Source organism: Camarhynchus parvulus, chromosome 14 (assembly GCF_901933205.1).
Source record: "Camarhynchus parvulus chromosome 14, STF_HiC, whole genome shotgun sequence".
NCBI classification, from domain to species: Eukaryota; Metazoa; Chordata; class Aves; order Passeriformes; family Thraupidae; genus Camarhynchus; species Camarhynchus parvulus.
The window spans coordinates 472,005-484,585 of NC_044584.1; the positions used below are offsets into that span (position 1 = coordinate 472,005).

Here is a 12,581-nt window from a genome sequence, read left to right on the forward strand (position 1 = left end):
AATAAAATTCCTGAAAAACCTCATACCCTTAAATTCAGAGGCTCTGGATGAGAATGTTTTCTACGTACACCTTAGTATCTTTCATAGTCATAGTCCATTTACTTGTCTGGATTTCTTGGTCAGGAACCTAAAGTAAAGAACCTGGGGGGAGCTGGGCTTGTTCACGTCCCTACAAGCAAAGGGTGACTGCAGTGATGCCAGAGCAGCTACAGAAGTTTGGGTTGGGTATCAGGAAACACTTCTCCAGAAGTGGACCAGAGTGGGAAGAAAGTCCATCTCTGAGTCACTAAGGGATGGGTATTACCATCCTCAGAGCATTTCAGAATTTGGGTGGGAAAATCATGTCCTGCTCTGAACAGGAAATGTGCAGGGCTGGTAATTTCTGTGATCCATCAGGTATCTTTCCATCTGTCTGCCCCAAAACTTACTGACACTCCTTCTGCCCAGATAGAGCCTAGATATCTGGAAACAGAGATGGTGCTTTGGCAAGCCAAGTGTCACTTCCTTTTCTTGGCTGTCCTCTGGACTCACAGAGTAGAAATCCTTCCCCTGGACATTTCAAAATGTGCATGTCAGTGTCAAGTGAACCTTTTCTTTTATAGATACTTGTACAAAGACAATAGACTATGTACACATCACCTCTCAGTGTATTTAGCATGGATTTAAAACTGCAAAAAGTAAATAAAAAGTAGTAATAATAGCATTAAAATAATATATTCTTATGTCAGCACAGCTATCATTTGAATGATTGCATTTATCTCAATCTTGCCAGCAAAGACACCAGAAAGGTGAACACTTCATATTGCTTTTTATGTATACTGAACTACAAATAAGAAAAAAATTCACTGACTTCACCATCACTGTGGCATTTCACTGTTTATTCTTTTTTAATGGCTCACCTTTCCTAAATTAGTCTTTTGAACTTTGTAATTAAAAATGAGCAAAGCTAATTAAAAAAAAAAAAACAGCCTAGTCCTATAACTGCCTTTGCATCAATTACAGTCTTGAAGGGCAAAATGGATTTTATTCCATGACCTCTGGCAGATGTGCTAGCACTCCTTGGAGCACATCATATCAAAAGGAACACATACACTTGGTGGAGGGATGCACCCAGGGCAGAGGAGTTATTTGATCATCTTTGGTTACCTGCAGAAGTAAAAAGAAAGGTCAAAGCATCCACCCTAAGATACATTTCCTGTTCAGAAACCCCTCAAGAATTCCTGCAAGGGCAAAGGTTTAAACCCTAGGTTAGGGGTCCTAAACAGAGAGAATTTAATTTACAGTGGAGCAAAGGCTGTGATGCTCACAGCAAGGCATTTGCCTGCTTTTGAAACTATTTTTTAAACCATTTATACATTTCCTTAGCTTCGTTGTGCTTCAGGTTTTGTCTGTCATGTGTGTCACATCTGTGTATGGAGAGCTCTGTGCCCATGGCAGGGCCCCAGCACTGGGAGCTTTGGTCACTCTGGGTGGGGCATTGTGTGGTGATGAGAAGGTAAAAGTGTGGGTGAGAGGGGCCCATGCCCTGCCGGTTTGTCCCTGTGCCACCCCAGCCAGAGCCCAGCACTGCTGCTGCCCTTGGGAAGAGCGTCACTGGCCCAGCAGGGGCTCGGCCAGCAAGGGAGCATTCCCTGCGCTGCCTGCACCCCACACTCCTGATCCAGGGGCTGCAACCCCAAGGGAAGTCCAGCCCTTGGGCACAGGGGAATGTCTGTCCCCAGTGTCCTGGAGAGACTGGGGTGGGAGTGAGGGCAGGAACCCCAGGCACAGAGAGGAGGCAGAGGGACACCAGCCCGCTTCTGTCTCCTAAAATAATCCTTTTCTTTTGAAGGTGAAAAATGTCGAAGTTTTATTGACCTTGCCCCGGCTTCTGAAAAAGGTAAGAGAACACAGCCAAGGCTTTTCCCTCCCATCTTACAGATTGCATCATACAGATTGCATCTTGTGGGACCTGAGTGCCAGGGGAAGCAGGATCCCCCAGCACACAGGGACCCACATGTGATCCATGTTGCACACAGCCAGCTGGAACAAGCTCCAAGGCTCTGTGACAGCTGTTTGTTCACTTTATGCAGGTCTGTCATTTATTTGATCTTAACTCAGATGGCTTTCTTCAAGAAAAATATTTATTTATGTTGTAAGACAGATGTCACTGTCATATTTTCTGAAAAATCCCTTCGCCAGGATTTCTTCTCCTGGGAAGATGAGAAGCCTCAGAGAAAAAACAATATTATCTCATTTGCTTCTCCCCGTTTTGATGTTTGGAATGTGGTCTGGAGGTTGTTTACCAACAGGTGCATATTTGATTGATTTCATGTGAATTGTTTTTACTTAATGACCAATCCCCATCAGCTGTGTTGGACTCTGAGGAGTCAGTCAGGAGCTTTCATTATCATTCTTGTTTAACCTTCTGATGCATCCTTTCTCTATTCTTTAGTATAGTTTTAGTATAGCATAATATAATATAATATAATATAATATAATATAATATAATATAATATAATATAATATAATATAATATAATATAATATAATATAATATAATATAATATAATATAATATAATATAATATAATATAATATAACATAACATAACATAACATAACATAATAATAAATTAGCCTTCTAAGAACATGGAGCAAGACTCATCTCTTCACCTTGTCCTGGGGACCCTGCAAATACCACAGACAGACATTTCCCTTCTTCCTCTAGTAAGGAAGGAAATACTGTGTGGTCTCCTCAGGCCATGAAGACATTTATGGTCAGAAAAATACAGTCACAGTACCAAAGTTATCTCTTTGTGAGAAGGAATCATCCAATGCTTCTTTGGTTGGTTTACCCTAGTGAAAAGTTATATATTCAAGTGCACAGAAGCAGCTTGCAACCGTTTTCCTCACCCTGGTATTGAAGTTCAATTGATCATTGAGATTTCTTTTATTTTCAAAAGCAATTTACCCCACTTTTGAAAATCTATAAGGGGAAAAAAATGCTCAATAGAGCTCAATTAAAGTGAACTGAGCCCATCCTGGTCCCACCTGATGAGATGCCCCATATATTTTGTCAGATCACTTGAGACAATCTCAAAACCTTTTGGGCACAGGGTGCCTTCCTCAGGCTTGGTGGAGCAGCAGTAAGTGGTGTAAGGAACAATTTTCCTTAATTTGCCTGAATTGCTGATCCACTGGAAAATGGGAAGAAAGGCAATTACTGCTAATAAAGCAGGGGGATATTGCAGGGAGAGAAACAGCCACAGAGCCTCTGTGAAATTCATTGTAAGCAAACCCAAATAAATTATGCACATAAGGGAAGAACAAGCCTGGGATTAGTGTCGCTAATGGGCTCCCAGTTAAATCTCACACACACAAATGGCACCTTGGGGCACAAAGGCTCTTACAAAACCAGCAGCTCAACTCTCAGCAGCCACCAGAAAATAAACTCTGTGATAGAAAACATGACAAAAGGACTCAGTGAGGCCTTTTTGGGCTATCTAAAAACAGAGACCAGACAAAATTAAGGGAATAAAAAGCAGTTCTATTTATTGAAGGGCCTTCAGGTACATTTAGGGCAGATGAAGCTCCTATGGGGCTACACCCAAAATGAATGAAGGGTCACAGATTTTCACACTTTTATAAGTTTGGTCCACTTCTACATTGCGGGTTAATCTGCCAATTTCAGCTTCAGGTAATGAAGTCATTTACCCCAAGTTTGCGCCCCCCAGCTCACTTTTGTTTCCATCTCTGGGGCCTGAGGCAGTGAGGTGTCCTTGGCTCCCAGGCCTGGACAGGAATTGTTGTGTCTGCCCAAAATGGGGAAGCAGCAGCTCACACTGTGTGTGGAGTTTGGACTTATACACTAAAAAATGCAGAATTACAAATATATGAAAAATATAAAAGCTAAAATCCTAAGGCATCCTCAGGAGCAGTGCAGAGAGCCACAGAGCTGAAAGCTGCACTTTGCTGTAATACACTGGGGTACTTTGTGCTTTTTAGTGCAGCTCCCAAAACAGCAATGAGGTTCTCAAAGTTCCAGAAAGTTCTGTCCAAGGATGGGAGTAGGACTGGTGCTGAAGGAGAGACACAGGAAAGGAGATGGAATGGACAGGGACAGGGCTGGGAGAGGAGCTGGAAGGGCAGCTGGGCAAGGGAACCTCAGCTGGGCAAGGGAATGTCCCTGCCTTGCCCTGCCAGCCCCTCCAGCAGGCAGACCAGAGCTGGCACAGGGTGCCTGCTCTAAAGGCACTGGGGTGGGTTTCTGCTTTATCCCCTTTCTCTGGAACTTCACTGTGGTGCAGAATGCTTGGTGGCATCACCCACACACTTTCCAAAACCGCCTTTAGTGCTTTACTTTCAGGATTTCTTTTGGTTGTGTGAAATGCTGTCAGCATTTTTTTTTTCCAGGAGAATTTTAGAGTTGTTGCATGATGTCAGTGCATATTTCTAGATGATTCTGTTTTTCTTTTTTGAGGAAGGAAGGCTCTTTCTGTGTAGTGTTATAAAGAAAATTCTATCTATTTCAGAAGACTTTCCATGGAGTTGTAAGGCATATTGACAGAAAGAGAGGGGAATGCTTTGTTAGAGATGGAAAGTGCTGACCATCAGACTCATAAACAAAACCAGGATAAATTCCACAACTGTACATCAAGTTGGACACTGCAACATGGTTAATCTGGAATTTTCACCATCAGTCTTGTACTCTCCAGAGCTACTTTCACCACATGTGAAGAGAAAATTGATGCCTGATTTACTTTCACTGAACAATTCTTTAATGTCTTGACTTAATCTGCTCTTCTCCAGTTAGAAGAAAATTCCCATTCCTTTAATTTCTTCATCCCCTCACTCAGCATTGACTTTAAGGCGCAGAGGCTCATCAACTACTCAGTTCCAGCCAGTCCAAGTCAATGAGAAAGGATGAAATACAGTGAAAAGCAAATTTGAGTTCAGTTCAAACATTGTGGTTTTCACAGGCAATCGTGTAACAGGGAAATTTGGGACTAAACTTAGCTTCACAATGGGACTGCAACTTATTCACTTTCTGTACATATTCTTAGCATCACTTACCACCAAAAAGTGGTTGTTTATCTGAAATGTCTCCGCAATTTTGTTTATCTGAAATATCTCTGCAATGGAAGCTCCATTACTGCAGCTGAGCACTCGGGTTTCCCAAAGTTTTCCTTTTAGCTGGTTTTCCCTGGCCCAAAGAGGATCCCTGTCTGACCAACTTCTAAGCTAAACAGAGGCTCCTGAAGCCCATGCCTTTTTCTGAACACATCATCTTTCGCTTTTAAGACAACTGTTAAGACATACTAAGAACACACTCAGTGTAGTTGCACAGCCCATCTTTGCTTGGGTCCACCACCAATTAACAGCAAGGTGGTGTAAACTCCTCCAGATGATTTAAAACCCTCTGATATAGAAAAAGAACTACCATAAAAACTCACAGTAAATAAAACCATCCATGATGAGGTCTAGTCACATCCTCACCACAAACCTTGCATTCATAAATGAAAATTCTTACAGTAAAAATCTCATATTTTATGGCCGAGCTTCCTGTCTTTATGCATTAGTGCTGATCTCCAGTGTAGCTGGAAAATGCATCTCTGATCAGCTATTGTACCCTTGTCATATATCTCACCAATGACATCTACTAAAAGGAGGCAGCAAAATTTGGGGCAAACAGACCCACAGTATGGTATAAATAAGCATTTCCAACCCACACTAGGAGAGCTTTTTCCTGCATTTAAGGCAGCTGCCAGCAATCTGTCAGAACCTCATAAGCCTAACATTGAATTTATTAGCTGTTGCTGGTTCTTAGTGCCAAAGCTGCTTAGCAAAATCAGCTTCATGATGGTAGATATTAACTGGAAAAAAACCCACATTTTCCTATGAGAGTTTACATTTGCTATTGATAAAAATGATAGAGCAATAGCTGGTTACAGTGGCCAGGCTTTTAATGGGCTCTCACTGAGCAGACGTTGGGGCCCACAAAGTGCTCTAATTTTCACTCCAGACATGAGCAGTAAGACAGCAAATATTTCCAAAAGGAGTTGGAAGAGAGCTGTCAAAGTAGGCTGGACCTGATATTTCAGTTCTCAGTTTCTTCTGGGATATTCTCCACAGAACTTCATCAAAGTTTTGTTTCTGCTGAATATTTTGCTGCCTGGGGAAGAAAAGGGAGATTTTTTCAGCAAGGGATTGTGGTGTCCCACCAGGACACTGAGGCTGGCACACTCCTCACCACACTCCTCCTCCTCCCATGGCACCTTCTGTCATCCCATTCCCATGGCCTCAAATTTTTGCCCAAGAAAAACCCCAAGAGGCCACAGAGGATACATTCAAAAGGAAGAAACAAAGACCAAAAATTCTGGGAAAAGTGATTTTAAAAGTGGTTTTAGAAGTTGCGAAGAAGGGGGACCACGACACCACAATGGAGAGGAAAAGGTCCCATAAATGATCAGATAAAAGGCTTCAGTGACCATAACACCACAGCTGGACACACCCACAGGTGATCCTCCCCCTGCTGTGTGGGGATTGCAGCTCCTGCATCCTTCTCTGCATGCATCACTGCCAGCTCTCAGCCAGAGGGTGAGCCCAGCCCAACTGCTTGGGCAAGAGACATCAGCTGGAAGCAGCACTTGTGCTGGAAGCATTTTGCTGGAGAAGAGCAGGGCTTTGCAGGAAATGTGGTGCCTCCAGCAGTTTCTGGGATAGTGCTGGTGGAGGCTGGGACTTTGCAAGCACCTAGAGTGCCCAGAGATGGAGATGAGGGGCTCTTCCCCTGTGGGGAAGTGCTGCAGGAACAGGCTGAAATGTCAGTGTTGGCTCAGAGCTTTGAGATGGCCACACAAACACAGGGCAGGATTCCCAGGGCAGGCTCCTCACAGGTGTGCTGCAGCCTGGCCAGGTTTCTCCAGGGCTCTGTGGTACCTGATTTTGTGGAACAATTCCACAAGGAATGGCAAGGCAGCAGGCCACCTGCAGCTGCCTGCATTACACTGCTCCCTACCTGCTGATAAACTCACAAAATAAACCAGGCTTTTCAGGGACCACAGAGGCTGAGGCAAGGCAAAACCCTGCAGAAGGAAAATGCTCATGGCTAGTGAACATTGAACAGTCCAAAATCTTACAGGGAGGCTTTTTAAATGAGAGACTGTCCTCAGGCAGAGGTAGGAGGTGCCTCCTGCACGTCCTCTACACAGCCTGAGGTGGTGCATCCTGGAGAGATGAAGCAATAACAATTCTGCATTGCCTAAAAAGTGGCTGCCAGAGCTGAAGTAGCACATGGCAAACAGCAAGTAAACAAATCAAGTCTCACCTAAACACAGCACAGAAAAAAGAGAAAGCTAAGCCAGTTCTATATATGCTCCTAAACCAGCACTCCAACAGCAATTAATGAGAACAGAAAAAGCTAGATGCCTGATTTTAATGGATCCTGACATAATAGGTGTAGCAGAAATTTGATGGGAGAAAGATAATTAGAGGGACAATAACGTCTTGTTGCTGATTACACTGAAAGACAAAGCAGATGTCATGTACTAAAGCTGAATCAGAATAACAAGGTAATGTCATTAATGAGCAACACAATCTCTGTGGATGGATTCCACGTTCAGATAAAAAATGCAGAATTATGTTAGTGATCACCCCTTGGGACAGCTTCAGAGACAGCAGGGTTAAACCTGATAGCAGAGAAAGTGTAAGGACAGAAAACAAAACAGCAGGAGCTGACTAAAACACCATGCACAGAACAAGAAATGTGATGCATGATGCAGGGACAAAATTTGGATGTGGGCATGGAGAAATTAGTGGGAAGTGTGTTACTCTTGACTTACCCCTGCACTTGATTCAAAATGTTAGTAGGAGATCCCTTGTATGGCTTATGTGGCAGATTCAGCATCCTTCAGAAGCAATAAAAGTGGTTTTAGAATTTGTGAAGAAAGAAACCCAAGAAAAGCAAGACCTGCTTAAAATACATTAAAATGTTCAGCTAAAAGAACAACTGAAGCTTGAAAGCCTGAAAACCACTGGATACACTGCAGGCCTCTGAAGCATGCACAAATTGAGTGACTGAGAGCAAATGGCACATAATGATCAGTGTTGATAAATGCCAAGTGGGGAAGATGAGGAGTCATCCTACCTTTACATATATAGTGATGGGTTCTGAATTAGCTTTTCCCCTCAGGATAGAGTTCTTGGGCGATGACAGACACTTCTATGAAAACATTAATTCACTGCTCTGCAGAGATTAAGATGAAAAAGAAATATTAGGATCATCGTAGGAACCCAAGAACAAAACAAGAAGCCACCATGCCACCACAAGTACTCATGATGTACCCACCTGCAGCTCCCTGTGAGCACCTCTCATCCCTCCCCTGCCAGCCCCAGCTCAAAGCACTGACAATAAAATTTAAAGACATAGAGAGAAGAGTGACATTTATGGTCAAAAATAGGGAAATACTTGTTTGGATGAGAAGGACAATGCAGAGCAGGTTTGAGGCTAGAAAAGAGACAAACGAGACTTGTAATAGCCAAGTTTAAAAACAAACCTCCTTTTTTATGTATTGGGTAGATGTTCCTAAGAAGAAAAAAAGAGGATCAATTTTCTAAGAGGAGCACTTAGAGACCTGCATCAGTAAAAAGAAATGTAACTGGGTCTCCCAAAAGAACTGTACACTTTCCAAAACAGGCTCTAGATTCTTCTTGAATACTTCCTATTGCATTATTTTTCATATTTCTGCAATAGGGTAAATCCTTACCCACACACACAAATACCTGTGCACTTGTCACAGGAGAGCTATGATTAAGTGTGCAGGAAAAAATATGTTACTTTTATTTTATTTGTGTTTTCTTACACATCTGTTATGAATCATTGAAGTTAGTTTTTAAGGGCAATTAGACATACAAAGATGAAACCATTCTTGCCAGCAGAATTGAAGCTAAATCCCTAATTACTGAAGGAGGAAACAGTCTTGTTTTTCACACTGGGGATGCCAAAGATGTGGAGAACACTGGTCTGAACATCATTCATTTCTCAGCCCAGTGCTGAGGGTAGAAGTACATCACAGGCTCTGCACTGGTGGTCTTTAAAGGGAAACACTGAGCCCAAATATATTTAGTAAGGCACATGGGATAATTCTCTTTTAGAGTATTTTTCATCATCTTTTCCACTCTCTTGCTCTACTCATTATATTACTACCACACCAGGAAAAAGAGATTATGGATACAAAGATATCCCACAGTCTGCTCAGTATCACACACAGAATTCAATCTGCTCCATGCCAGAGCCATCCAAAGCCATCATCACATAGAAGAGAATCATTTTATGAGTCACAGCTCCACCTCACCTTCCAAAATAAAGAAACTAACCAAGAGCTAAAGCTAAACAAAACCAAAGCACAGCTTTTCCTCCCTTCCCTCAGCAGTGTCAGGTATTCCTCCTCTGGTTTCCCACGTTCTGCAAGGCGCAGTCCCTTGTCTGGGTGCCAGCCCTTTATCTGCCCTTGCTGCCCCATTCAGTTGATTGGAACAGGCAGTCTTAGGTAGCTCAGGTGGCATTTAGGGTCAGGAGGCTTGCAGTGTCTCTGGTGGCTCTGCGTGTGCCTCTCTGCAGCACGAGAGGACGGGCAGATGGTCGGCTCTGCCGTGACGCATTAACCAGCAGCGCTCAGCCCGCTGCCAGACACAACAACATGCTCAGGGTTCATTCTTTTCACCATTTTCTATTGATCACTCCAGCATTTCTGGCTTGGAATTCCCAGTATTGGAGTAGCAGAGAAGAGCAGATGACTAAACCCACCCGAATGGCACTGGAAGAGAGAGTGAGATTTACATGGAGCTGGCCTTACTGCTCTTCGAAAACAATGTGCACAGCATCTCTCAGTGAGTGCCCATTTGCCTATTTTTTTCCTCTCTTCCCTCTTGAAGAAGAGAGATTTAGGTGAGACCCAGGTGTCAGTTCCAACAAAGCCACTAAGTCTGAAAAAGCAGAGCAATGAGTCAAGAAAAAACACAAGGACAGCAAAGACAGACTAGGAGACACATGAGCAGAACTTTTTGTCGCTGCTAACATGAGCAAGGGTAACAACTCCCTGTCACTATAGGACACGAAAGAACACAAGCACACCACCATTCTCAAGGTGAAGGAAGAAAGAGGGAGTTTATTTTCTGACTCCAACATTTATAGTTTTCCAAAAGTGACAGTGGATTGGAGGGTGACAGTGACACCTCTCCAATCACACTGGACAAACCAACAGTCCATCAAATTTCTCCTCCTCCATAAAGGAAGACAAAACAATGAGTTATTTACAGAAAGTATGTGATAAAGTTCACTACAAGAATGTCAACATCAGAAGGCTTAGAAAAATCTTAAAAAACCAAGGTGACAACTCCCTGTGTCTCTGGCTGACCAAGGAGGAGAATGAAATCACATTCTCAGGAAATCACAGGAGAATGAATCTTCTTTCGCACAAAGAGACAACACCTGCAGGATGCAAGTTCACACCCCCCAGAACCAGGGCTGGCCCTCAGACATGGCTCTTCTCCACCCACATGGGGTGACACCTGTCTAGGTGACTTCTCCCAGCCTCTTGTGGTTTCCCAGTGTTTTGTGGCAGTTCAGGGATCTTGGGGACAATGGCTGTGAAGCACAGGGTGAGGGCAGCACGTTCTCCCATAGGCAGAGCAGCAGTGTCTGGGTTAGCAGCTGCCAGTGGGGAGGTGAGAAGGTTCCACACTCTCCAGAACAGCATTGCTTGGACTCTGGTGTCCCCCCAGCTGCTCAACAATGCAGCACTGGCTTGTCCTTCAAGTGCCACCTCCTGGTTTCATCTCAGCCAGGCACGAGGATCTGAGTGATTATTTAGGAGAACACATGGCTCAGCTCCACTGCTTTGAGCAGACAGAAGGGGTTTTCTCATATGATGAACTGTGATGCAGAAAACCCCCCAAAGCTCCTACCTGCCCATCAGACTCTCTCAGACAGCTCAGGGCTGAACTGGCAGAGGAGTGGCTGGAGCTGGTGTGGTCTCACCACAGCTCAGACAGAGCCTGGCTCTCAGGGCAGACATGTGACACTGAGTTATGAAGACCTCCAAAGCTCTCCCAGAGCTCTCAGGCTGCCTGCAGCATTGTCCAGCCTGGTCACTGGCTGAGGGACAGTGTGGCAGAGTGTGAGAGCTCAGCTGAGGCTGCTTTGGGCAGCCCCTGACCCCAGGAGGGTAGCTGTACCCTGGGAAGGGCTGGGATGCAGCAGCCACAGACCCACAGGGAGCACAGGCTGAGGCAGTGCGTGTTCCTAAGGAGGATGAATTCCCACTGAGGCATTCTGAATGTGAGCCTGCCCCAATTAGGAAGCTAATTTTCTGTCTGAAAGGGCTCTCAGGAATCAATACAGATTCCAGACCATTTCTTCTTGGGCACTGCTCAGGAAGGCTGGCCTTTCAGCAGGCAGTGTCACACAGGCAATACATTCATTTATGGGCTTCTTTACGGTGGATAATTTCCAAGCCACTCTCCAAAATGCATGACAGACATTTCCAGGCACACAATCCCTGCCTTTGCTGGGTATAACATGGTTAACATGACTCAGCAACATCCTTCAGGAATAGCAATGTGACTTTCCCTGAAGAAATCCTTTACAAGCAAACAGCTCATGTTTATGGATTCAAAATGCTTTGAACTCTCCCAGCAATTCCTGTGTTGGCCACCTCCTCAGTGTTTCCTTGAGAACATGCACCAACACTGGATCTTTGACAGTCATTTCCATGGCCTGGCCAGCCTGAAGGAGCATCCAGAAGAGGATTTAATTGTTTCATCTGGAGATAGGACCTCAGAATCTGCCATCAGATCCCGTTGGCATAGTGAGCTGGCACCAAAACCCAACTTCTCTGACTTGACAAGTATGCATCAAACTCCATGGCTGCATGTGACTGTAGGTGGTAGGAGGTATAGATGTGATTTAAACTCTCCAGAACTGGTTTGTTGGCCTCATTAATCTCAAAAACTCAACAGGAATTGAAATTATGGAACTCTGGCATTTCAGAAACATCAGGAAATGTTTCTTTATCATCCTGCACATAATCCCATTCAGATGTCATCCAAGTTCTTGGTGTTTCAATCGAAGCTGCTAACAAGCCTGAGCATGGTTTTAATAATGCAACACAAGAATCATCTTGGGATTTTGTGGGGAAGGAGCACAGAATGTGTCAGGCTTGACATGGCTCAGTTTAACCAGAGCTCTCTCATGGAGAAGATGGAGTGAACTGTTCCTGGTTTTGTGTCAGGAAATGGCAGTGCGTTTGAACAAGGAATGAACTTTGGGTATCAAGCCGTCAGACTCAGCTCAAACCTCCTGGAAGTCATTAACAATGCTGTTCTTTGGGTTCCTTCATCAGGAACTCCATGAATGCCTCGAGTTCTTCTGAGCAGAATTCCCATGGCTTTTATCAGAATCCCTGCTCTGCAGGAAGCTCAGCACTGGAGCTCCCTGACTCCATGGTGAGAGGCATCCACTCCTTCCTCAGTGGCCAGGGCTGACCTGAAATGGTTTCAGGTTCTGGGAAGAACTTTGTGAGACTCATTGTAGGCTGAGGTAA

The 12,581-nt window shown here is 44.2% G+C and overlaps 1 protein-coding gene across 3 annotated transcripts in view; it reads left to right on the top strand.

Annotated features, from left to right (window-relative positions):
- GSG1L (GSG1 like) overlaps window positions 1-12,581 on the top strand; it is a 56,816-nt gene that overhangs the window by 15,769 nt on the left and 28,466 nt on the right. For all 3 annotated transcript variants that reach the window (XR_004061137.1, XM_030958145.1, XM_030958144.1), the window contains exon 2: window positions 1,832-1,879. Coding sequence is in view for 2 of the 3 variants with exons in the window: in XM_030958145.1 (XP_030814005.1) it covers window positions 1,832-1,879 (48 nt within the window). In the remaining variant the exon portion in view is untranslated. The remainder of the gene's footprint in view (window positions 1-1,831; window positions 1,880-12,581) is intronic.